The 27,538-nt window shown below is 39.2% G+C and overlaps 2 protein-coding genes and 1 long non-coding RNA gene across 6 annotated transcripts in view; 1 reads left to right on the plus strand and 2 right to left on the minus strand.

Annotated features, from left to right (window-relative positions):
- LOC125179626 (centriolin-like) overlaps window positions 1-13,133 on the minus strand; it is a 28,199-nt gene extending 15,066 nt beyond the window's left edge. For 2 of the 4 annotated variants that reach the window (XR_010833611.1, XM_067002518.1), the window contains exons 1-2: window positions 9,335-13,133; window positions 4,060-4,121 (exon numbers count right to left, since the gene is read on the minus strand). Coding sequence is in view for 2 of the 4 variants with exons in the window: in XM_067002518.1 (XP_066858619.1) it covers window positions 4,060-4,121; window positions 9,335-9,442 (170 nt within the window). In the remaining 2 variants the exon portion in view is untranslated. Of the gene's footprint in view, window positions 1-258; window positions 1,318-4,059; window positions 4,122-9,334 lie in introns of all 4 variants that reach the window. The other 2 variants (XM_067002519.1, XM_067002520.1) reach the window with 1 other exon arrangement.
- LOC106031972 (uncharacterized) lies at window positions 435-3,866 on the plus strand. The gene is made up of 3 exons (XR_001204564.3): window positions 435-568; window positions 884-943; window positions 2,322-3,866. It is a non-coding gene; the product is annotated as an uncharacterized lncRNA (long non-coding RNA).
- Window positions 13,134-13,365: 232 nt separating the features above from the next.
- Window positions 13,366-27,538, minus strand: part of LOC106031968 (neuroserpin) — a 46,426-nt gene continuing 32,253 nt past the window's right edge. Inside the window, exons 6-9 of the mRNA XM_048059376.2 lie at window positions 23,743-23,840; window positions 18,207-18,293; window positions 16,881-16,970; window positions 13,366-16,095 (exon numbers count right to left, since the gene is read on the minus strand). Coding sequence (XP_047915333.1) covers window positions 16,019-16,095; window positions 16,881-16,970; window positions 18,207-18,293; window positions 23,743-23,840 — 352 coding nt within the window. The 3' untranslated portion in view covers window positions 13,366-16,018. The remainder of the gene's footprint in view (window positions 16,096-16,880; window positions 16,971-18,206; window positions 18,294-23,742; window positions 23,841-27,538) is intronic.

A 27,538-nucleotide genomic window follows, 5' to 3' on the forward strand; every position in this document is an offset into this window, starting at 1 on the left:
TTGCACATCTTTATAATAAATCATACACCTTTGTTGAGACACCTTCTGTCTTCCAGTAATGACACCAAGCCAATGACACCAAGAAAAAACAAAACAAAACCATTTTTTCCTGTTTTCACTGTGCAACAATCTCCATCAGCAATACAGGTTGGCACATTTTAAAAAGACACTCGATCCTGTAACACTATCTTTGTTGTCAAAGCATGTCAAGCCAGCTGTGCAATGACTGCAGGTACTTCTCTTCTTTCACCCTCCTACCTTTCAGACATGTCTTGCTGCTGCATGAAATCCTCTCATCGTGCAGAAGGCCATTTGTCTACAGCTCACGCTTATCTTCCCATCTTTTCCCCTGCACAGAGAGGAGGTTCGACATCCTCGGAAGAGAAGTGACCCGCCAGGATCCTGGCCAGGGCTGTATGGATTCAGAGTCTCCAGGACAACCCTGTCACCTCGCAACGCAGCGGCGTTAGGAGCAATTGTCACCGATCCCTTAATTGCATCAAGCAAATCCCTCTGCTGGTGTAGCTGGTACCGGTGAGCTGTCCGTCCTTCCCTGAGGTGGCTGCAGGTAGGTGGGTGATACCTGCTGCCAGACACGTGGTCACCCCGATCAGTCTCCCTGACTGCACGTTTCTGACTTCTTTCACCGTTTTGCTCATTTGAAGTTCAGCTTGCCTTTGCTTAAAACATCCCCTCCTTCACTAACGTCTGTTAAACAGCTTGTTAAGTAATCCAAGAACTTGGGATGAAAACAAAATAGATGCTTGTAGAGTCTGATATTTTAAGTAATGTTCATTGAGGACCTTTATGAGCATCTCTCTGCTCTGCTGAATGTCTTTGCACCACTTAAGCATACTCAGCCATTTTATACCCAACCTTCCAGGCTACCTTCTTCGAGTTTGCATCTGAGAATGAAAACAAGGAACTTGGTGGAAACTGACAGGTCAGTTTTGTGTCTATTTTTATATTATATTTTTCTTTCAAGTTTAAAGCTATAGGTCTTGTGAATGTGTAGTGAAGCTATCCACTTTAAAATGGGTTCGGTGGTATGCTCATTTGGTTCACTCAGACAGAGTGGAGCTGCTGGCAGCATGCCACTGATGGAATTGCAGCAGCTCAGTATTGTTATGGACATTGACTAGTCTCTGCTGAAGTTTACAGGTGGCTTTTAAACTCCAACAGTAGTTACGGGAACCAAGTTTTGATGTTGTGCTGTATAAGGTTATAATAGAGCAGTCAATCATGCCCTATTGATCTGCAAGTGCAGCTCCCACATTGCAGGCATAGCTCCTTCCTCACTTGAGCCTTGCCTTCATACTGAAAGAAGAGGGGATAAATGGATTAGGATCAATGTGAAAAAAATTACATAGTAAACTCCTCTGCCCAGGGATACTCAACTGGAAATAACATAGTCATGAACTTCTACGGTTCTGCCTTCCGACCTTTCATTTTCTTCACAGAAAAACTATTCCCTGTCCTCCCTTTCCTTCAGAATTCCCTTTTCTCTTCTTCTTGGTCATTATAAAGGCTGGTCATTAAAATAGATTTTTACATATAAAGGCTCATACTTTCACGAAGAGTGCTTGAAGTCTCCAAAACATTCTGTTAGAAATTTTACTGGCAAATTTTATTTTGCCAGTAAAATACAAGATATACAATATACAAAGGTATTTGTGGCCCCAAATGTTGACTCATCAGTTCATTATCTGAAATTTAATAAAATAGCTATTCCACTCAGGTTTCACTAAAACTTCAGGTTGTACAGTGTTAACTACAGGGTGGGCAGAGAATGGGGTATGAAGAGTCTCATCAGGTCACATAAGCACATCTTTTCTCTACCTGCTCAGAATAAAAATTAATATTTCATTTTTAAATTAAACAAGATGGTAATCTGGGGGCTTCTTACTTAATATTTTTCTTCTCTGTATTAAATGAAAGTCCACATCATATTAGTCCACATCACAGCCTAATGGGCTTCAGATCTTCTATGGCAAATACTTTCCTCATAAAGCATATGAAAAATTTCCTATGTGCTACTTCAGTGAAATGACATATTTAAGGTGGTGGCAGCATTTCCATTGTAAACACTCTTTTTCACATCCGTACAACCTGCCCATAAAAATGTGCTTCTGCCTAGAAATTCAGCAGCATAACCACAACCCTGCAAGAAAGCAATAGCTTCTCCCTCTTTGTCCAATTCTGATAATAATTTTGTTTTCGAAGTGGCTGAGTGGGGCAAATACACAGTGAGCAGCCTTCTCAGCCACGTGTCCCTCCCACCCACATGCGACTGATCAGATGCTTCCCTGCATGTCCTACAGATCCAGCTGGTGCTCTCCTGAAATATGTATGAACTGTGCGGAATCCGCCTCATCCTGAGACCTGACTAATGACAGCAACAACTCAAATTATCACGGCTGCTGTAGGCCACAAGATGCCCTGTTGTTCTGGGCACCACAGAAAGGCACTAAAGAGAGTTTGCTCCAGAGAGTTTAATTGAACAGAGCAGACAGACAAAGAGTAGGAGAAAGGCAATAATATTATCCTTCCCCCTTTCATAATAACTGAAATACTCAGACCATGAAATCCTGGCGCTGTGGCAGTCAACAGCAAAAAATCTGTTAATGTGAATAGGGTCAGCATTCATACATGATTCACAGAGACTGGCTTCATTAAAATCAGACCAGACGAGCAATCTGCCTTTAAAGCCTATGCACTTAAACTGCTGAGATTTTCAGATCTGACATTGTGTTAATAATCTTTAAAGAATAGTTAACTGACAGTTCTTCATTATGTTTTTGTGATGTGGGAATACAGCAGTTTGTAAAAATCAGTTTGTTGATTTTATTTCATGTTCTTTATGGAAGTTTCTTACTTAGTGTTAGCTTGATACCTGTTGGTGTTTTCAGACCGTTAGGTTGATGACACCAGTACAATCAGATCTAAAAATCTGATGACATTTATCTATAGTAGAAAGTTAATTTTTGATAAAACCAGGAATCTATAGTAATCATGCTGGATGACTTAGTTAGGGAGAATTTCTTCGAATATTTAATTGGCATAATCTGAATGGATACTCAGAGGAAGCACTAGGAAAGGAACTGAATATTAAACGCATATATGCTCATCTGTGCTCCAGCACATAAGCAGGCATTCTTGCATAAACTATCCAGTTATTTTGTCGGGTTTCCTAGGCAACAAATTTCTTTTTGTCCTGCCCATTCAGGATTCCAGTAAAATGTTTCACTCCCAGTGGTAGGACTTGGAGAGAGTTTACAGGGAAAAGCCAAGTACAGCAGAATAAAGCCTTGGACAGGAGAAGAGCAGAGGTAGCGCAGCAGTTCATCAGGGTTACCAGACAAAAAGGAATCAACAACTAACTGCATAAATAACTGAAGAGAAAACTACGTATGTCTGGTTTTCCAAGGTGTTATAAAGCCAAGAGTTTCAGGGGGGTTGCTGGGGCTGTAACCAAGCAACACTACTGAAACTTGGTCCTCCCTTCTGGAAAAACAAAGGGCTTGCAAGGCCTAACGACAATATCTGGCACTGAGGATTGAGTCTTTCCATTGATTTTATGGTCTTTGGCTCAAGTCACAGAAAGAGATATTTATGGAATGAAGAATGGCATTTTTATTTGGTTTAGGAGACACTATCAAATTTGCCTTTACTAATAAAACGTCAGTCAAAAATTCTGGATGAAGTAGACTTTTTCTGACACTACAGAAAGAACACGTATAAGTAATGATTTGAGATTTTTTTTTCTCAAAAGTTTCTTTTCTTTACAGAAAATATACATTTCCTAAAAAATAGAATGGGCATAACTTGCCTTCTCTTGTAGCTGGCAACTTATCTGTGGGTATGTGAAAGGGAAAACAAAATTATATCCAAAGTCAGTGGCATGCAGCACTCCTGTTCATTGAAGTGCAATAATGATTTCTCCCATTAGAAGTCTCACTTAGATAAGGTATATTTCCCCTTTCACCTTAAAACACAGCTTTTCATATTGCACAGTTATTGCATCCCTCATCCACAGATGCACTTAAACTTACGCTTAACCTTTTAGTCCTTAAGAGTAAGGCCACTGCCTTCAATTGGAGCAGAGTCAAACTTCCATGTGCCTACAGAAGAAAATAAATAAATAAATAAGTAGATGGTATCTGCCAGATATCTGACAGATTTTTCACGAGAATGAACCAAGCATTCTTCTAGGGAGGTCATGGTTTAGAGCTCATTGAAATTGATAGGCAAACTGCCATCCATTTTAATGAGCTTTCTGTCAGTCCTGACTTGTCCAAATGCTATTTCTGTCTATTCTCAAAAATTGAAACATCTTATCCAAAGCTGCCAAAATGAATAAAGTCAGACAGTTGATGAAGCCACCAAGAGATGAAAACTCTGATAAGAGCAGGACAGTCTCACTGTCTCCATCCACGTCTCTGTTATGAATCTCATGTTTCACCTTTTCATATTTTAATTGTTAATAATCCCCAGTGGAATACAATGCTCATTAAGCGCTTCCTAATTTATTGAACATAAGTTTCATGAGGTAATTTTAATCATACGAAAATCATTCTAAATTAATTTTGATAAATAATTTCCTGTTGCAGTCTTCTAAGCTTCCTTTTGTACTCTGCCATTTGAAGCAGCATCTCTGGTTATTCTCCTGTCTAACTTCCATCATTGCAGATGCTACTGAATTTCCATAAACTGTTGTATTTATTTATGTAACTGCTGACAATTGCTAAAGAGTTATGTTTCTTTTTTGGGGGGGAAGGGGGAGAACTGATTACCTGAATTATAGGGAAAAAATTGTTTCACGTCATATATCAAAATCCTGCCTTCCTGAAACTCACATCTTGCAAATATGGGAATACTTAGGAGTCACCACAGCACGCCTTTAATAAGCTGGCTTTACAAAGTTGTCATATGTTAGGTATTTAGGATAAATAGGCATAATCTTTTTAAATATGGAACAGGAAAACTACTCATAATACATTTGACTCATTCGGTCTGGCATTATCAATGCCAGCAGTTCTCAAATTCTTTATATTGCGCAGCCTTTCCTTTTGTCTGAAATACTTTGCACCTTTCCCTTCCTTTCTCCCCAGTACATTTTTGCCTTACATGTACATCTGTTTCATTCATATACTGGATACGTGTAGGTGGGTGCATGTACACACAATACACAGGATGCCACCTGCACAGCCAACCCATTTTATATGTGTACTTATAGGTAAGTGTAACCGTAGAAGTGCATATACATTTAAGTGTGCACATTTACGCACATCTGCATACACATATTTAATAAATGTGCAGGGACAGGCAGGGGAACAGAGTATAAGTACTCTTATACAGATAACAATTTCATAGAAGATCACTGAATTTTAGCACAAAAAGTGCTTTAACGAATACCTACTCTCTTTCAAAGAGCAATCCCTTCTTGCTCTAGTTTCGGTGATACAGGATGTTCTCCTGAGCTACAGTTCTGATTAATGTTACCCTGTTGCTGGGACAAGACCATAAAAACCACCGAGCTCTACATATGCGAAGAAAGGACTGAAAAAACAGGAAAGCACGCGAAGCAATGCAGCTGAATGACGAACATAATTTGGTTGTTTAAAATTCACAGACAGCTGCCTCCACTGCAACCAATGATGGAACTGAGACCTATGAATGTGTATTTACAGGCAGAACTTGTTTCCTGACATCTCTGATTTTTTTTATCCCTGTTCTTTCCACAAGTCTTATTGCCAAGAAAAAAAAAAAGTAGTTCAAATGAAAGTCTTGTTATTATTCACTGTCTGCAAGCATAATAAAGATGTTTTCTAGCTGAAAACAGAAAGCAGGGCCTCCTACAATCATGGCGAAGAGTGAAGTGCCATCTATTTTTATTGAAGATGTATTGTTCATGCAACTTTTCTCAGGAAATCCGAGTAATTTGCTCCCAATTGCTTTCAGTTTGAAAAAAATGGCAGCCTGGTGTTACAAGCAAGCAGAAAGAGCATTATTTCCCTTCAGTGCTTATTTTATAGGAAGGACAAAGACACATTGTAGCTAGAAACTGGCACGCCCTGCCAAAAGAGATGAAACGTAATGAAAATGTGTTTCTGGTTGAAGTCAGAGAATGCATTTGCCGTATCACATGGTCATAAAGACTTCACAAAGGCACAAGAAACTTGGGAAGAAAGGAGAATATGCACGTCCTGAGGGCTACATCACCGTTCTCTGGCACTGGGGAGACACCGCTGCACTCCACTGCTTCGGCAGTACAGGGGGAAGTTAAGAGTTCCTTGGACTGATTTTCCATCGCTTTGTCCCTCAGCTGGGTATTTGTACCTGCTGCTATGCAGGTGGGAGTGCTGGCCTCACCAAATGGGGGACTCTGAGTAACAAGCATTTCGCATTCACAAAACACAGACATAATTATCAAATCCAAAACAGCTCTACTGACTTTGTAGAGAAGGCATTCTTGACTCGTGTGTTCGTTCAAATGACAAGAAGACCTTAAAGCACCTCCAGTTGAATAGGGTACTTTCCGCTTACTCCACCTAACGCTGCCTTTCTGCCCAAGTGCTGGTGTTACAGGACACCGAATCTCCACTTCGCCTTGCTCTGCCAGTTCCGTGCTGTATTCCAGCACTCGGAAAACACGAAATTTCTTTTCTCCTTGACTTGCACCGGGGGAAGGGGCCCTGCCTTCAGCAGGAAACGTTATGTGGAGTTGTTACATTTTCAGGCAAAAAAAATCTTATTAAAAAATGTGACTAGGTGTAATTCTGTTGATTACGGTAGCTTATCGTTTCTACTGCTACTTGTAATTTTTTATCCATTCAGACCCCTGAGTTTTTGCAGTGAAATTGTGAAAGATCAGCAGCTGAGCTTCAATAGCATTCCTCCTCATTTTGCATGCTGCCTTTCCTGTTTTGTAGAGCTTCTGAATACAAAATGAAGCAGCAAGAGTGTGTTTGCTCTATAGCTAGCAAGGCATGAAGCACTTCTTTCTACAGCTGTGGAGTACATCCAGAATATTCGTAACAGTGCTGCAGGAGATGTGATTCAATGTGTGACAGTCAGCGTGCCATTGTGTGACACCAGATGATTAATGCTCACAGCAAAACACTGCTTGGTTTAAGCAAACAAAATTAAATATTTCTTTATGATTACAGAAATCACGTTAGATCTCTGGGGGAACATCAGCTGCTGCTCTCAAATGCTTCATATTTGTTGACTTGTTTTCAAATGCTTTGATCCTGCACTGAATTTCCCTACCACATAAATCCACTGACACTTTGGGCCAGCACGGTGATTCAGTGATTGCGGACGGTAGCTCAGGACACAGTGGGTACCTGCGCATCAGTCTCCCTCTTGTTTTAGGACCTGCAATTTACAGCATCGCTTTGTTCCCATTTTCAGCCTTAGAAAGACATCACGGGAGTTTAAAAGGGCAGGGATCTTAACCCAAGTGCCAAACCAGGAAGGTTCTTCCTTTCTAGCCCCCAGGGCATTACACCAACCTAACCTGTTGGTCACTCAGCATGGGGGTTGTATTCTCTGTGCTGGCAGTGCTTTCTGTGGGACGAATCACCTGGGCTACAAAGCAGGTGGGTCAGGGAACGGGGCTGGGTCCCGCGTGTTCCCTGGAGCATCCAGCCGCATTTGCCCCGTATTGGAGCAAAGCTGTACGGTGCACACCACCACCCCCTGCTCCTCGCCCTCCATCGGAAGGAAAGGCAGGCATGCAAACCACTAGACCGTGTCACATTCAGTCGGGTCCTCTCTCTGGCGATCACAGGCACTGGACCCAAGGGAGAGCCAAAAGGAGGGCCAGCCCCACGTTGCACGTGTTGTACATGAACACACACGCAAAATAAACTCCATCTTTCATTTAAAAAAAATATGTTTCGTACAGAAAATCTAAAGAATAAGCTGGCCTTACAGCACTGAAGGAAAAGTAAAGGTAAAACATGTTTCCCACTTGAAAACCTTTGTTTATAGAGTTGCCAGGATGCGTCTTCCGTGGAAACAGCAGACTTTGATCTGTCTTGTTCTTGAATGCTGTTCATATTATTATGCTTACAATGAAGGAGGGTGGAAAATGGGCTGCCAGATGGTTAATGGCCCTTCTGAAAAATAGCCTTCTATGTTGTTTTTTGAAGTCACTTGTCAGGGAACTATCATAATATAATCTCTGTATTCTTGTCATTCATAGAAGGAATCATATTTTAAGCAGGTGTTGTCAAGGCCAAGAGAGCCCAAATTAACTTGTCCTAAAGCTACTTCTCAGTGCACTGCCAATAAATCTACCAACAAGTTGCTGTATCCAGAAAATACATGCAAAATAATACACAGACAGCATATGAAGGAGTGATTTCTGCCAGCTCCTCAAATGAGGGTCACGACTCCTCTTTAGGGCTCTCTGCACTGAGAGTGGCTGGGTGGCTGGCGAGCTTTGCCACTGCCCAACATAAGCACTGATAGCCCTTTATTTCGCCAGCATCCTTTGCCTTCATTTTTCTACTTATAGTTCGCTTGTGAATTCTCTGTGCAATGGCTGTAGCAACAAGAACGCACTGCCAAGAGTCCCAAGAGGCCTGAATTTATCTCATTTAATTTCAGGGACCCAAGGAAAGGCATCTAGCTAAGTTAGGCTCCCTGAACAGTTAACGAGAAAGGAGGAGAGGCAAACAACCTATTTTTATTCTGTTACATGCACCCTGCACCAAAAAGAAGTCCTCCAACCTCTAACCCAAGAAGCACAGGATAGTTTCACTATTTTGTGCTGTATTATCTTATGGTTTCATGTAAATATACTTAGGTTAGGTTTTGATTACTTATTATAATAGCATAATAATAACAACAGTATTTGCACCAAATTATACTTTTATAGATTCTAAAACTTTCATGCTTATAGTCTTGATTGTTTTTTTTTTGTAGAAACACTGATTAGAGTCCATTTTGCATTTTCAGGTATGTGGCCTGAAGTCATATTTGTAATAATTGGGCAAAAGTCATGTTCTTACTAATCATCCAAAAGCAGAGCTATGTCACTTCCCACCTGGTTCTCTGTACTCATACATCAGGGCATAGCCTGACAGAAAACTGCACACGGTCCCAAACTGAAACTTGGCAATTTTTTTTTTTTATGGACTACAGAGGGATTTGGATCTCCAGATGGCTTTGTTTAAATTAGCTTTTTATGACGTTTTTTTCTTTGTTTTGGACACTACATGATTGCTTACTTGATTTAAATAATTAACATCACGGAACTAGACGTTCCTTAATTTCTGCTCAGAGGTAACTGTACATTGCCCCTTGGGATTGTTTTACCTACCTTGTTGTAATGATCACAGTGAAGGGGAAAGCTGGTAACGTCCTCAGCTTTTGAAAGTGCTCGATACAAGGCTATTTTACTCATGGTTCCAAGCTCTCTGTCCAACATGTATCACAATTCAGAAGGTCACTAATCAACGCATCACTTCTGCAGAACACTTTGTTCCATAGATATATATACATTACAGATGGAGGGAAACTGGAAAATAAATTAATTAAATAATCAAGATTGGCCTGTTCTGCTTGCATAACTGTAGCACTATAGCACTAAAATATTGCAACGACTGACAAGTAATTCCTGTTCAAAAACTCTGAACTGAGCTTATAAACTCTAACACTGTTTACAATTCTTGTTTTCATTAGACCAAGGTGAAAATTCTGTAGAGGAAAAATGGAGGGACATATGCAAAGCTGGTGGGAACAACATTAGAAATGGCCTCTTTAACCTGTAAATTTCACTGAGGTTTTTAACAGCAGCTCAGCTGATTAGGATGTATCCTTGGTTCAGAGCTGGCAGAAGAGTTTTAGGCAGTCCTGCTCCTGCAGGATGAACCATCCCCGCACTCTGCTAATTCCAAGCTGCAGCTTGACCCAAAGAGAACATTTCCCAGAAGACCTAATGAATTTTTCAGACCAATATTTCTCTTGTAATGAACCTGAGAAATTCTATTAATTTTTGTCATACTAGAGCAGCTTTCTCAATGTTACTTTTAGAAATATGCTATTTACAAAGCATACAAAAAAAGCCTCAAAGAGACTTCTTGTATAGGATTGTTGGTGACTGGTAACACCTGGCATTGTCTAGCCCATGATCCTTACATGTCTCAGGGAAAGATGGACTATGATATCTTGTATTTCTTAGCATGTTTTGGCATACTTCTTTCATTCTGTTCAGGCAATGATATCATACAGTTACCACTCGTAAGCATTCTGTTGTTGCAAGTAACTTGGTTTTAAAACATTAATCTGAACAAATACATGCAAATAAAATAAAAATGTTGAACTACGATTGGATTTAAGTGCATTTGGTAGCATTAGAGTAGTTGAATGAATGGTTGAAGCCCATCTAAACAAATACTTTTGAAAGAAAAAACAGGATTTTTCCATGGCCAATTCCAATCCCCTAACGAAAGCATGTAAAATGTGATTTAGATACAAACCAGATTTTATTTGTATATTTTTTCTTCTTTACTTAAAAGCACTTCTACACAAATACAAAACCATTTTTCCTTCAGTTTGTCCAAAAGATGCTTCTTCCATAAGGAGCAGAAGATGCGTGTTTATGAGAGCTAGATGGTAAAACAACTTCTCACCAGCAAAGCACTGGTCAGATCTGAAAAGTCGTTTATGCTAAGATTCAGTGTGGCTGCAAAGATAAAAACTCAGGCAACTCAGGCTAAATTCCCCAGCTGCAGGAATTATTTCAAGCTTTTTCCTCAGCCAGGTCCTCGTAGACCTAGAACTTTACTACTATCTGCCAGATTAGCTTCCAGAACACAACACTGCAAACACATCCTTAAGAAAAAATCTTTCAGACTATTTTATCACAGTGGAGAGTGGACAGTATTGTGAAAACTTTTGCATACCATACTTTTTAGCAACAGCTGCCAACATCTTGAGCTTTGTTATGCTTCTATGTTTGAATGATTAGCTGCCCGACTTCCAGACACAGTCATTAACAGAATTTTGAGGCTGCATTTGTAAAGTGCTTTGAAAAAGTCTAAACAATTTCTAAAATAGTGAGTGTGTCACCTATTGCTTGGATAACACATTTATCTTTACTGCCTTTCTCCATTTACCTACCTGCCAGAGTGGCTGTGAGTAAGTTTGCTATCCCTCACTAGCCTTACAGCCTTGACTATTGTAATGACCTGTTGTCTATGAACTGCAATTTAAAATGCATTTTGTTATAGGACTCATGTCTCTATTTTGTTTTGTTTGACTAATGCCTCAAACAATTGGTCCACAACTTCTAATTACTGCTGTGAAATGAAAAAAATGTTGACATCAGTGTGGTTTTAAGAGCAGTCCTATATAGAGAATGTCACTTGAGAAGCCCCAGTAGCTGGGGGTAACATACACAGTGTTGTTCACAAGTTACATAGTACTGCTGTGTTTGGGTATTGCAAATGGTTTTCCATGTGTAACTTTGTTTTATATCCCTTAACCAATGCCAGCTGGAAGCCGAAGACTAACTATTGAACCAACTACTAAAGGTCCCCAGTAAGCAAACAGTTTTCATTTTGTCTGGACCCTTGTAACTACTGCAGCTTGATCCAAAATGCTCGGGGAATGCAGACAGTTTCACAAGCTAAAATACTCTACAATTCCTCATCAACCACATCAGTAGATGCAGAGTTCATGGGGGAAGTGAATTCACTTCTTGCTGGTACTAGCTGAATTACTAAGGTATGGTTTTCCTTCTCCTTGGCACTGTGCTTTTAATAAAATCTATTTCCATTTCCCACAGTGGGGACAAATGCAAAGATCGTTCATTAAAATGGACGGAAACAACTTGAGAATTAGCTTGTAAACATAGCTTTTGGAGTATGCTTAGCATTCTTTTTTAGAAAATCCTTGTAGGGAAAATATTGCTTCCTCCCCAGGAAGAGAGGATACCTCCTTACACTGGTGCAATTTCATTGTACAAGGGGAGAATACACTGGGAATCTGCTCACATGGAAATTCTAGTGACTGTTCACAAGGCAGCAAAGGAAAGGGGAAATAACAGAGGTAAGCAAATGAAAACAACAGAATAGTAGGATCAGTGCATCAATGACTTCAACCCTGCCATTCCTCTAGTTAAGAAAATTCCATAGTTAAGGAAATGTCTCCTATTGTAGCACTTAAGGCTCGGAAGTAAGCACAGTACAGCTCTCTTGTGGTTCATCAAAATGGGTTGAAAAACGTTTATCATCCAGACTATGAACAGGACAAAAACACCCCTATGAAGAATGGATTTTATCTAGCAATCCTTTATCAAGAATCAGACAAAAGCTTCTAAGTTGTTTTTTCTTCCAATCATTAATCTCAGGCAGTGGCTAATTACACTCTCAAACACAACCCATTGATTTTACCAAGACCTACGTATACTTGAACCTCATTCAGGATGTATTCAGCTTTCCAACATTCCCCTAGGATTACTGCCCTATGAGAAAGTACTTCTTGGCTTCTTAGGATAGAGTGACATCTTGTGGTTTCTCCTGTCCATCATTGAAAAATTAGCCACAAAAGCTTTGACCAAATCTTTTGCTGTTGCCTGTACAGCACAAAGATCTCATTCGAGTAATATCACGTACTTCTCTCAGTACCTTGTAAGTCCAGTTTTATACTTCTGCATTTGCTGTAAGACTGCAGTGGGGTGAATCAAGTGCAAAATGCAAGCCATGATCCTTACTGTAATTTAACTACAGACTTTGAGACTACAGCAAATGAAAAGCGCTTAGCATCTAATAGAAAACCACAGCCAGAAACCGAGTGGCTTTCAAAAAAAGTCAGTCTAGCCCCCAGTTAAGTACAGATGTGACTGTATTAAGCAACAACTTGCTTTGCCATTTTCAATAACCATTCAGTCTCTTCTGTGCACCTGGGGAGCGGTGGTTGTGTTTGGTGGTTGTTTTTTTTTTAAACATTCAACAATTACTTCAATCAAGAGTGTAGTGAGACAGTGAAAATTAGTGCTTGGAACAGCAATATATTAACATTTTAATATATAGAACATGACAAGTTTTGTTTGAATGAAGAACTAATCCAGAAATACTGTTTGCTGCTCAAGGTCATTTAAATGTGGGATCTTATCAGTTAAGTCAGTCAGTCTCAGGTCACAGCCCCACTACTAAAAGGACTAGCAGGAAAAATAGTCTCTTGAACTGAAGCTCTGAAAAACATTTCCAGCTGGACTCCAGTAAATGTATGCAAGGAGGACAGATGACAATGACATTAGGGAACCACACCTTGTGCTTAAACTCCACGTTTTGCAGAAGGATCTCAGTAGACACTCACATCATGGGTCACTTACACAGCACAACTATAGAAGTTTCAGTAATTTATTTTCTGATATAGCCCCCAACACAAAATACAAATTTATTTTTTTAAGAAGACCACACACCTAAACTCAACATATGAAATACTATTGTGGAATTCCCCTTACCATAAAAACAGAAAGACAAAGTATTTTGCTAGTTTCATCTCAGAAGCAATAGCATCTTTGAAAAGAATATACAAAATCTAGATTAAAACCACAATGTAATAGTATTCATATACCTCAGTAAACTGGTAACAATACTTAAGATATTACTACTGAAAAACTGTATTGTTTGTGACCTGCTCTCGTTGTGGTGTACAACTAACAATTGTGCATAATTTAGTGATAAACCCACTCTTATTACTGAAAACCAGATAATTCTCAATTTTCAAGAAACATAAAATGGCTATTTTGCATCTGTAAGGACTAGGTGAGTATCAAGTGAAACAGCTAGTGCTTGCACCTCTGTTTTCTGCTTGCTTTCCAAAATACCCACTGAGACAATTCTCAGAATCAGACTTAGCACATGAGGTGCATCATTCCTCTCAGTACCTATGGTTGGTCTAACTGCTAGGGAAGTCTGTGCACTTGCCTGATATCCTCTATAAATACTTCTGTCTGGCAGTTGTCCTTCTATAACTCCATAGCTTTCATTCATGTCTATCTTCAAAGTCCTTCCCTTGGTAAGGAGCATCTACACTGCAAGGAACTAATGCAAAAAAACCACAGAATTGGTCAGAAAGATCTTTCACTGCACTGGGAATAAACTTCATTGAGTTATCTTTCTCATGTCTTTCCACTTCAGTGAGCACCTCAAATTTTAGCCTGAAAAAATGTAACAGCATAAAACTCAGGCTCCCGCTGAGGTTAAAAACACAGGAGATCTTTAGCATGTGGGGTTACTTTTACAGACATTAGGTGGTTTCCATGAAATCATGTAAACATGAAGATCCAGCCCTTCTGTAACAGCGTCAAAGGAACTGGATTTAAGCGCATTGAGGCTAGTTCTACACCTTGGTAAAATTAGCCTTCTCTTTCTTAGGAGGGAGAAGGAATGCTTCTAGGTATAACATTTTTAACTATATAGAACTAAGATTATAATTTGTCTAAATTTCAATACAAAAAATTTCTTATCAAGTCTAGACTATAAGACACTAAGGGCTACACCAAACAGCAGAACACTGCAGAAGAAGCAGGAGCTTCATTTTTTGCTTCATTTTTCCTCTTTGCAATAGAATGAAACAGTCCAAGGAGGCAGGACGTGGTATGTGCTCAAACACCCTCCAAGGCAGCCCACCCAGCCTCCATGGAGCGCACGCATCACTTTGCAGCCTAACCTGCAGGATTTGCACCAGCAGGATAAAAATGTGACCCATGTGCCAACCTTGGGAAGTTCTCCTTGCATGAGTAACTTTGTGAGCAGTACCTATGCTGTTCTGAACTGAATGCATGCCTGAGAGGCCCGTAAGTTAAATTCAGCCACTGTGCATTTGTTCCCATAGAATTCAAAATAAAACTTCTATTGTCTGAAAACCCCACTTATCTACAAGTCTGTATTTATGATCTGTTTCGAGAGCTCCTCCTTTTTCTCTTATTCTTTCACCTTTTTAATAACTTCTGTTCATCTCGTATTTTGTGCAATAAGGGAAGAAATAATTACATGCCTGCCTAGTGATCGCTGGTACTTCTTGCAAATGGAAACAGCAGCTAATTCCAGGCTAACATTTACTTGTGGTACGTGTCATTCTCCTCTGACAGTTTGTCCTCAATAAAAAGTTAGGGAACAAAAAGGATTACGCTGTTCCTTTAGACATTCATGAACTGAACATCTTTAGACATCTTTATACACTTAAAATTAAGAAAATAAGTATTTAACTTTAAGAAAGATCATTCTAGATCACTGAAGTGAGATACTGTAAAGCTCAGGTTAAAGTAGAACAACTACTTTTGTGGAAAAAAATGTGTTCACACAAATGACATGACTATTCACCTATTTTTACTTCAGTCACATACATAGCTATTCTCTACTGACTAGGTTCAAATATTCATGCGATCAAATTTTATTGGCATCAACATTTATGGAAGGTGAATCGCAGAATCGCATGCAGGAGCATTCATAAAAGCAACATTGTAGAATCACATGTGGGAGTTCACACACAAAGTCAACCACAGTTATCTTAGATAGAATCCATTAGGCTTAATTTTTTCCCATTAACTTTGATGAGACAGCATACCGCAGTCTGTTTACTATTACAAGAAGAGATTACATTTTTCCAGATGTAGTTCTTCAACTGTAAGTTATCATCAAGGTTTGCCATTTGATTATTCAGAGCTGCACACATTCTGCTCCTATCTCATTGATCCAGTCAGTCTTTGGACTGTGAAAAATTTAGGATTTATGGATTTGCAAGTTTGTTGCTTTACAATTCACTAGAACAAGAAAGAGTTGTTGACATGTACACAGTTTTATTTTAAGGACACAGCAATCACAATGACAAACGGAACCATTATTTTAATACTGTGAACTTTCCTCTGGAAACTGACTTGCACACAGATCTGAAAGCATTTAAAACAGTATCTTGGGGGAAAACACGGCAAACCTTAAATACATTAACTTCAAACTTCATGTGCTTTTTTCCTCGTTTTGGTAGCTGGCAGTAGTTAAAGCTCTTCAAAGTCATGGCCACTCGTATTCATTGCTTCAGGGTGCATTACCCTCCCCATGAATAACACAGTACCTGGAAAAGGGAAAAAGAGAGGGGAAGGAAAGATGTTAGAACTAAAAGGAAATGCTGACGTTATACAACGGTGAATTACTGATACTGAGTTCTAGACTGTCTGGTCCACAATTTTTAAAAACAGGAGTCAATCACAAACACTTCGGATATTCTTGTGAATAAGAGTAACCATTACAGAGTTCCCTGGCTTGCTTGCAGAGCAGGTAAGGCACTGGCACACAGATCCATCTGACAGTCCGTGGCTGCACAGTAACATTTTGACACCAAGCCACAACCACATCATTAAGACAACTTACAAATATGAAACTAAGGAATTAACTTAATCATTGCCCATTTTGCTAGTGAACGCTGTTCTCATCTCTTGCCTGCCACAGACCATTTCAAGAGCACAACAGAATTATTCATAGCTGTAATATATGTCCATTATGTAAAACACTCAGTACTAGGAACACAGCTCTTCCCACAGCGAAGCTCTTATGGAATACAGTGATTATGGTTATTCAGGGCAGTAACATTGCATTCTGATAAAAATGGTGAATTTTTATTCCCTGGGGCTTTTAATCACTGAATCGAGTATTTTTCATGATTATATCAAATTTCAGTTTTGTATTTGGAGAAACATGAAGTGGACATAGAAGGACTCTCGGTCTTTCAATGTTAGGAATTCCAATACAAATTGAGGAAAATTTGTAATACAAGGACAATTTGTTGATCAAAATACGTCATTTTCTTTTGTACCTCTGGTGATACACTGGTGAAGGATGTAGAAGAGTGAAAAATCTCACCTGTTCTTCTGTTCCTGACCAAAAAGAAGAAAGGATGATCAACTATGACTTGGGGATACAGCACTGCCATTCTGCTAATTGCAATCATTCCTAAAGGAGAAAGGACATAGTCAACTGAAGTATCACTGCACATTTTCTCCTGCTCTTCATGAAAGACACTCATAAGGCTGATGAGCAGACACTGAAGTACCACACCGCCGGCACTGAATGTCACCAAGAAATTGCACAATCTAACCAAAACGAAAATGACCTCCAGAATAACTGCATGCCTATTTGTGCTTTAAGAAATGTTAAGAATGGAGTGGTACAATTTCCCAGGCTGAGGGAACAGCTTATAATTTAGAGATGCAGAACCTTAAGAGAAATTATGAAACCTGCTTACTTGTAGAAAGAAAATGCATTATGTTAGACAGCACTACTGACCTCTTTTAAACAGCTTCTAGCCTGCCTTTGATAGGAAAAGGTAACCCTTAACAGCTATAGAGAATAAAACTAAACGGGCTGATCTTGCAGCTTTTAGCTTCACTTGAATCTTTAAACAATGCAAAGGTTGAGGGTAAAATTAAGTGGGAGTCAGGCAGAATTTTGCTCTTCATTATTTTTATTTGGTGATGCATGGATTTCTCCAGGGCATTATCTCCCAGTGTTTCATTTATTTTTACAGTTTCACTGCACTGACAATGAAGACTCATGCATAACAGTAATCCCTGTCCATATTAATGTTACAATCCAGAACAGTTTCTAATATTCATCAGCAAGTCAGTCATTTTTTCCTTCCTCAAAGAAAGGTACAAGTTGCGGCAATTAGAAACCAGATAATGATACAAAATGGAACTTATTTTCAGGTAAACTAACAACCTGGCCTTCTAACAGTAATACTGGAGAGCTTTTTTTCCCCCATCTCACTTCTCTGTAAATGAGCTTCAAATGCAACTGCAACAACTCTCAGCTCCTAACTACTCTAGATCAAATGCTTTCAACCATTCTCAATTAGCAGATCAAAATTTATGAATGTTTATCAATGCTCAAGTTCCATGAAGATACAAACTGCAGTCTGACCCCCCCCCCCCCCCCCCCCCCAACACTCATAAGCAAAATATTGAAGGTTTTCCACAGGATGCTCCAAACTTTGTGAAACACACCATGTTCAGAAAACGCTAACGCTTATTTCCAAATTTCTGTTTTGATGAGGAATATAGTTGCTGTGCTCTGTATCCATGCTACAAGCTATTTAGCTTTCCTGGCTTTCCAGCAAGTCAGTTTTAAAATATTAATTAACACAGAATAACTCAGCATTTGAATTTGTTCTGTTTTTCACTCAGGTACCTGAGGCAGCAGCAGCTTCTGATCCTTCCTCATTAACTTCTAGGAAAGCCTTGTGAAACGCCTTTGCCAGGTAAAGTTCTTTGTTATCTGGAGAGGAAAAAGAAATATATTTCAAGCAGCTCAATAAAAACGAAGCATTTAGGAAAAAACACAGCCCCAAACCCTAGCACTATTATCCACCCTTTATACCAAGCAGGGAAGGATAAGAACGTTGTACATGGGACGTGCATTACAATATCTTCTGCCGATGCCTTTAACAGCACCCTTTACCTTGCTCAAGACTGTAGTGCTCTTCTACCCTTTACGTATTAGAATAGCATGGCACTACCTAGAGCACCAACATACCAGAGTAAAAGACAATCCTTGCACTCAAGATTTTGAATGTAATTACTGGGGAAAGGGCTTATGACACTATAATGCAAATAAGTATAGAGAAAGACTTTGTCTGGGGGAAAAAAACAGGTATTTTCTTTCTTGCCATTATAAATCTTCAGTTTCTTTTAAATTTATTTACTGCAATAAAAATCACCACAAAACTGATTTTTTTTTTAAGTCTTGTTTTCCATCCTTCTTTCCCAGTATTTTAATTCAGGTCCAAGCCTACTCCTGCTTAAGTCAGTGGGTGTTTCATTACTTTTCTTTCGTGTCTAAGTGATCAGACCTATTGAAATAGTCAGCACCTTGCAGGAAGCAATACATTACACCATTTAATCAGTTTGACTAAGTTTCATCAGTACGACATAATGAGGATTAGATATACATTTATTGTACCTGCATAAAACGCACAGTAATGACAGAGCACAACTGGCAGTTAGGAAAGGAATAAAAGCTTTCTCAACAGGGAGTTACACAGCCATGAAAATCTAATCTAACCACCCCAGTGAGACAGCGATGCCATTTTGCATTTCTGATCCTTCAATGCCAGAACTCGAGCTGAAGGCTGAGTAAGAGGGGAAAGACTGGGACTACCTTCTTCTAATTGTTATTCATTTTTTTTGGCTTGCACAGCTGCAGCCAGCAGCCGTAATACTAACACAAACCAAAACCGCAAGAGACAATAGTTTAAAATCTCTCCTGGACAGGTCTCACTACTGCTACATACATAAGAGTGAACCAGACCTCATAGTTCAGCTGCTTAACTCAAAACTCACCATCAAAAGCCCCAGATGATTCCCTTTGAGACTGTATCTAGTAAAACACACTAGATTGCTAAATATTAGAAATTCTAGGCATCAGATCCAAGCCTCCAGTAATGTTGAGAGCTAGGATAAGATTTCCATTGCTGCTCTAAAACATGGGACATGCAGCATCCAATTATCTTGAAAACTAAGCACAATCCCCTCCCCAGCATTTGTCTCTAACTCTACCTAACCCATTTCTGTTAACAGAAACACCACCTGAAAGCTGTGCTTATATTCCAACACCAACACTTCCAAGCCCTGAGTGCTACCTGTAAAAATAGCTGAACGCTCGGATCAGGTGCTTAACAGCCATCCTCTAAAGCTTCCATTCTTACAAATGCATTAAGACCAAAGTTTCCCAAAACCGTTTTAGCACAAGCCCTGGATGTGCAAGAACATTACGGAAGTGATAATGGACAGATACGCCAGGCAAAAGAGGGTGACAGACACCTGTAAATCTAATTCCTATTGCACGCCTTGCATTGTGTGCACTGACTTTGTACACGTCAGTTAACAGGAATCCTGGTAAGTGCGTTGGTCAGTTCTGCCCATTTCTTCATTCCAGACGGCTGCATTCTGCTACCCTTGCTCGAGACCATTTCGATGCTCTATTGAGCACTTAAGCTATATACAACAAATACCAGTACAAAACAAACTCTGCAACCTCTGGAGAAAAATGCTGTTTCAGAGCTTATCCTAAACCCAAATAAATATTTATGCTTATTAGACAAAGACTTTGACACTTATCCTAATCACCCATTTCAATCATGGTTTTGTTTTTAATTCTATCAATTTCATGACCTCAAACTATATCCAAAGATCTCCGTGGTTAAGTTTTCCATAAGAGAGGCACTTTATTTGGTTTCAATTTCTTGTCTTTCACTCCAATGGATATCTTTGTCCTTGGATGGTGAAAATAGCAATTCCACATCCAGTTTACCTTCTCTAGACTATTTGCTTTATATTGCCACCACCTCATCCCTCTCATTTATCTCTCCCTGAAGCGAGTCTGTTTCCATATGGGAGGATAATGTTGTCACCTGGTATTCAGACATCCCTCCTTGCTGTACTCTGTGATTGTCAAGTCACTGACTGCAGTACTTCATCATATACAACATTATATCTTTCCCTTACGATTTCAACTGTGGAAGAGGTGGGGCTTACCTGAGTATCTACTATCATGTCATTTTTCTCTAGTACCTTCTTTGAATTCAGATCTCCATAGATGTGATTTGACCTCTATCATCTCAGAAAAGCCCCGTGGGGATTTGGTACCAGGGTGAGCTTTCTGCAGGGCCCTAGCCTAGATACCCATTAATGTGTAGGAGGCTTACTTCTAATGTACATGACTCTGTTAGCATCTCATTTCATTTGTCACTACACTCCATATGCTTGCAAACTCCTACTCAGAGTTGCCAACTGGTTGCTCTGCAAGTCTCATTTTTAAGCATGCATATTTATTGGCTTTTTTGGCTTAGGTTGCCCCAGAAAAATGACACCTTCCTCAGCGAAGACTTTGAAGAATCATTTACTGGGATGTTGCCCTTCCAGCTACATTATATTGGGAGAGTAAGTCATTAAGATCACTTCACTGGTCCCCAAAGTGCACGTCACCTTGAGGTTAAAAGCATTTGCCATTTAAGGCATTATACAACAGTACAGTATTTTAATCATTTGAAAGAGAAGGGGAACTTTGCTACAGAAGACCAAAACAAGCTCAAGGGTAAGCCCTAAGAGGTGCCAAGATACTCAAGCTGCAAGATCACACGCTGTGTAAGTTATAAAGCCCCAAATACAAGAAGCTGTTTCCAGATTTGTTTATTCCAAAATTCCAGGTTTGATTATTTTGAACACCTGATAAAATCAGAGATTGAAATCAAATCTGTTGAAGATTTTTTTTACTGAAAGTGAGTCAGAATACATGAAACTAGATATTTGAATAGGAACGTCCTCCTACTCACCTGTGTATATTGACAAATAATTTCTGCAAGAGCTACATCTACAGCATGCATCTAGATTAATACTTTATTTGGTTGCTTACGATCCAGACATCCTAGAAGGTAAAACTGACTCAGCTATTTCCATTTTTCAGATTGAGTGTAAAAAGTAAAATAAATATTGAAAAATCAGTCTAATCCTGCAATTTGATTTATATCCGCTAAACCCACATAGAGTTTCACTGAAGTCAACAATCTGTGCCTGGATCTGATTACAGGATTAGGGCTGTTGAAACTGCAGAAGGCTTTCCTTGACAACAATCCAAAGGCAACAGCAACAAGAGAGGGGGAGGAGAGTATTTTTAAATGCAACTATTTCTCAAAAAGTCTCATTTTCTTCCCAAATTAAAAAAGTGTTGAGACAAACATTTTGTTCATATATTTTCATTTAAGGTTTCATGAAGTGGCAAGTTTTCCAGAGGGCTGACACCAAACTGCTTGTAAATTTCTGGCTTCAACCTCCTTATTAACTGACACATTACTCAGGTATTTGCAAAAGTAAGCTTTTAACATTTCCCTTTATGACTTACTTTCCTTTTTCCCCCTCCCCATTTTACACTGGGGAAATTAGAAATGGAGAACATCGTCTATATTTTAATTACTTGAAATTTCATCTCTATAGCATGAACAGTAGGGTTTTCATTAAGGATTATTTTGAAAACATTCTTATTCTTAATTTATCAAAGACCTTTTTGTTACCTGGTGGCACATGCTCTCTTAAGTGACAGGTAAGAATGTTATAGTAAAACTCATGAATTCTCTCTATACGCTGCTCTACATTTAATAAACAAGTTACTCTTTAAATGGTAGAGGAGTTAATTCACTTATGCAAAACATGGTATTTTGATTTTATACGGCACAACCGTAAAAAATATAAAACTTTAAACAAGCCATTAGTCACATGGATTAAAGCATGAGCAAGTTCCAATCTTTCTGCTTACCTCAGCTACAGAATTATTCCCTGATATTTAGGCATATTTTAAATGAAATAAGAGCCAAGAATTGCCTTTGCAGTTAAACCTGCCCTGTGCATTTTCTATTCTCCTTGGTACTTTTCTTCTAATAAATTTTTTTTCCATACACAGACCAGAAGTTATTGTAAGGCTTACTTTTCTTTGGGGCAACAGAGAAATCAGAAGTATTTCTCTTCAGAAAACTGATTTTAAGGAAGCATTATTCATTTATGCAAATTGCTGTCGCATGAGCTATCTCTAGCTTTTCCCACCATTTCGCAGGAAAAGTGAAATCAGCAAAACAGCAGGATAGGCTACATGACAGCCTATAAATGGCACTTCAAACTTAAAAGTGAAAAGGAGATGAAAGTGTTAAGCATTTTTCTGTCAGTTTTATAGGAAGGTTCCCCTTCATTACCACCACCTCGAACAAGCCACACCAGTGTGTTTGCTTCCAGGATCAGCCCATTAGGAGCAGTTATTTCCCATCAGCTAAGCAAATATCTGGCTGATTAGAAAGTAACCCATAGAGCAGAAACACATACGGGAAGGTGTCTGAAAGCATCAATTACAGGAACCATTATGATCATCCTACACTGGTAACATGTTTCTAGCTAGAGAAGGAGCTGGTCTGCCACGCTTCAGGTCTGGACAGACCACGCTAAATGTACTGCTTGTGTGGCTACTTTTCTTACAAACAAAGGAAGAAACTTTAGATGAAGATCACTCAATTACCTTTTTTTTTTTTAAAACACTTCCATTCCTTTTAGAAGGTATTAAATGCATAAATATCTCCTGTCCACCTGTTTTTTTTGTTTTTTCTTTTTACATGCATTGGATATTTCAACTTCTGAAAATAGTCTTGACAACATACTGAAATAGACAAGCAGCATACATTTGTTTATCTCAGAACTTTCTTTCCTGTGCTGCTCCTATACAGAAGGTATCTGGGGAGATGACTAATTGTACAAGAACTAAAAGCTCTTACTGCCATGAACAAATAGCCTCTGGAGATGAAAGATGACAACCCCTGGGGTGCATGAACCCCATCTGCCATCAAGGCACTGAAGACAAATATTGCTTTAACGTGGATCTGCTTCTTGCATAGTATTGAACTCTCTAAATTTCCGGTAAGACCCAATTGTAAAACACCCCGAATGAACTTTCCCAGGTCAAAATACCCCTTCCCACCCTGATGGATTGCTCCCCTGCCCCAGCTGCTCCTACAGTGGAAGTACTCATACATCATCCCCAAATCCCAAGGGATCAAGAACTTGCTAACAGTTTTTTTGTTGTTTTTATTTAAGAATCAAAACAACATTCTGTAGAGTTTATCGGTTATCTTCAGGCGGATGATTTTAGTACTTCCTCTTATATCTTGGAAGACAAAACAAGAACCTCTTACCCGACATCGCAGTGAGGTCAGCACTACGGCTGAACAGTTCTGTAATTCCAAGACCTCTCAAGACATCTTTCAGATCAATTTCCTGTTCAACTGTGAACCTGGAGAACGTAACAGAAAATTGCAAAAATCAGAATGGAAGCAGTACCTAAATTAAAGATTAAAATTTCTAGCTAATGACAATTAAAGTACTATGGTAAATAATGTAAAGCAGGAGATTCAGCACTAGTTGCATAGCAGTGACACTTTGTATAAAAATGCTTACAAATAAGTTAGTTTACATTCACAGCTGAAATATTTTCTAATGCAGAAGCAGTTAAAAACATGCTGATGGTACATACAGTCCCTGACCATAAAACCTCAGAACAAAATTATGCAGCAGCTAAATGCAAAATGCTCGTGTCTTACACAACAGGTTTACTGTAAGAGCTGAATTTAATTGTAGACATACTAGAATGGAATAAATAAGACAAGGGACTGTAAAAACTTCATAGGCAGCTGTTGGCAAAGAAAGAATATGAAAGGATGCTCCGTTTTTATTTAGACAGATTAAGCAAAGACCAACAACTATGAACACTAATAGAACACTATGAACACAAAAGCTTTGCTGACTTTGCTTCTAACTACTGCTGTAGCAAAGTTCTAATTGGCTTTTGAATATGAATACAAAACAAAAATAATTGCTAGTGCAAATGCACTTGTGACGATCACCTGCCAAGACTTTGGGGACTTCGGGGTTAGCTTGCAAACCCGTGCTCTAGGTTACATTACTATTCTGGCAGGCAGCACAAATTGAGATTTATCCTGAGGGCACGATTTTGACCAAGAGCTTGTTCCATTTGCAAAGACTTTTCAAACATTCTGAAAACTTATGCCTGGTATTCATAAAATGAACAAACTCAAGTTTTGTATATGGCAGAAACAGACTGGGCAGCTACGGAAACAATGAAAGATGCCAAAATACAATGGCAGCCCTGCCCAGAAGGTGCCAGAAGAGACACAAGAGACAAATTGAGCAGAGTTGTGAGTTCTTTGTAGACTAACAGCATTACAGATTTAAATTATGTTGACAATGACTGGTTATAGCAAGTGTACAGCAAAATATATAGTACATACAGTATTGTTAGTTTCTCCAGCAAACCTTTTAGTCACAAACAACTTTGCAATTACACTGCAGTCTTTAGTGAAGGGTCTTGTCTGTGCTAGATCCAAAGAAAATAAAATATCCTTCTGTGCAATTTCTTATAATATTTTTTTTTCCAGGACTAAGCTTCCTCAATTACATGTAGGAACATGTTCTTTCCAGGAGAAAGTATAACCCAGAAATCTGAGCAGCGAACAGCAGATGAAAAGCTGGGATGAGTGATACCTCTGCATGTACAAGCCTCGGCAGCTTGAAAAAGAATAACCTGGACATCAAAAGATGACTCGGTAAGAGTCAAGTGGATCTTCCTCCCTTACACCAAGTGCATTCATAATGATCCGCGATAGAATAAATGTTAATCATTACCCAGAGAAGAACTTTATGCAAGTTAAAATAAGATCTGGATGGAGCTCAGGACTAACAAATCACTGATGGCATCGCATGTGGTCATGTAACCTGTCCAGATGAATTCCAGTCTGTGCCTGGAATAAAACAGGAGAACTGATACTTGTGGTTTTATTGTTTTGGCAGTTCTCAAAAGAATCAGAGACCAAAAGACTTACGTCCTAGAGGAAGCTTCTCAGGTGTTCTGGCATGGAATGCATCAGCACAGCAGCATTTTTAAAGGTAAATAAAAATAGAAGGCTTTTCTTAACAAATGATTGCCCAGGATTGTGACAATTAGGAAGTCTCACGTGGTCAGAAAAGCAATCTAAATGAGCCACCACTCAAAAATAGTATCTCCCCTATTTCCTCACACATACTAAAGCACGTTACAGATAAGCTCTAATAATATTTAGATTTCCATGTATTTCTTATAGCCAGTGATGTCAGTTTTTGTTTAGAATATCTACAACCTAACCCACAGAAGAGACAGCCGGTCTCGTTTCCAAAGCCAGGTATTTGCTGTATGGCCAGACTTTGGTAATGCTGAACTACACGGTACTAGCCCCAGCCCACAGTTATCTGCAGTATCTGTTCCCTGTAACTAAACAGATGGCCTTTTCCCTACAATCTTTTAGGTGTTTCTGATGCTGAAAATAGCATGAAAAGTGGATTTCAGTACTTTAGTATCAGAAGTCAAGTTGCAACTGGGAACATTAAAGACTGAACAGAAGTAAGAAAGCACAGACACCGAAGGGAAAACGAGAAACGTTTTCACCATAGGGCTAGAAACGAAATAGAAAGACTGGTCTATTGAGTCAAAAGGAGAGCTTTCATAGCTAAGCAGTTCCGGAAGGTTCACCAACACACACGTACATGGCTACAAGCTCCCACAGGCAGCCTTAGGAAGCACTCAGCAGAAATAGCAGCAAGGGATAGTGACTGCCCATTAGCTATTAGTCGAGACAACGAGAAGTGAAGATGGGAATTCAGCTCCCCACCCCAATGTTCCTTTGTGAAGTCTTTCCTATACGTAAAATGCAGTCCAAAAAGCTGATCAAAAATGTTTTCCTTCATTTCCACTGTCTTTGGGTCGCTCCCACACGAAATGAAGGACAGAAGGATGCTTTGGAAGTAGTATTAGATTGAGAAACTAAAGGAGCTCTCTGGAGAGTTGAGCAAAGAAAGATAATATTTTCATGTTTTTCAAATTTAAAACTTACATCAGCATTAGATTCAAATTACATATTTATGTCATTGACAGTCTCCTTTGTTGTGTACCTGAAGCTCTAGGTTTTATATAAAGCACTAACCGTTTCAGGCTTTCTTCTAGTTTATAGACTTTCAAGACAGAAAAAGGACAGCTTCATCTTGTACGAGGCTGTGCAACCCTTCTGAAATGCTGATTTTACTGAAGTCCTTAGGTGTTCAGGATCATGTGGGACTGAGCACACTTTCTAGTTACACAGCAGAAGTGAACTACAGCCTAACGCAATTCATCCCACAGGCTAGAATTTCAAAAATTACTATAAATTCTGAGTGAGAAAAAGCAAGAAATTCCAGGTTCTCAGTTTTGTTCTAATACATTGCAGTCTGCAGAACAAGAAGCAGAGGAATAGCTCCATTTCAAGAAATCAACCATTTCTTGCTTGGAAAAGTGGCCCTCAGGATCTGAATCACTATTTCAGCCTAGTAAGCGGCTTTTAATACCAAGCTGCTAGCTGACATCAATTCCAACTTTTCAGCTGGAATTTCAGCAAGGCTGTCCTGAGGTGCTAGAACGAGCTTGCATAATTTAATAGACTGAAATCAAACAACAATAATCCTGCCACGCTGCTGTTCTAACCAAGCAGAGCAAGGCAGGTTATGGCTCTTTCTCAGGCAAAGTCCTGCTGTCCAGGGCTAAACATGGGCTGCAGACGTTGGCTAAGTGTGTATTTATTTCAGCAGTGCAGTTCTACACCTCCTGTGATTGCATCCCAAGAACAATAAGAATGGCCTCATAAGAAGGGGACTCAAGACAGCATGTTAAAAGGGGATAATGCCTGGGTTTTTTGATAGAAAGAGAAAAAAAATCACACAAAGAAACTTATTTCAACACCATCTCAGGCATTTTTAAGATGCTTTCAATGAACACAAAAGCAGGAAGGTCATTGTAGAAAGCCAAGCGTGCTGGGACAGTCTTTAAGAGGCGATCTGCAGACTGGGGTACTGTCACCAGGTAGCAGTTCCTCCTGTGTTCTTCAGATAAATTGTTAGTTTTGTAAATTA

Source organism: Anser cygnoides, chromosome 9 (genome assembly GCF_040182565.1).
Source record: "Anser cygnoides isolate HZ-2024a breed goose chromosome 9, Taihu_goose_T2T_genome, whole genome shotgun sequence".
NCBI classification, from domain to species: domain Eukaryota; kingdom Metazoa; phylum Chordata; class Aves; order Anseriformes; family Anatidae; genus Anser; species Anser cygnoides.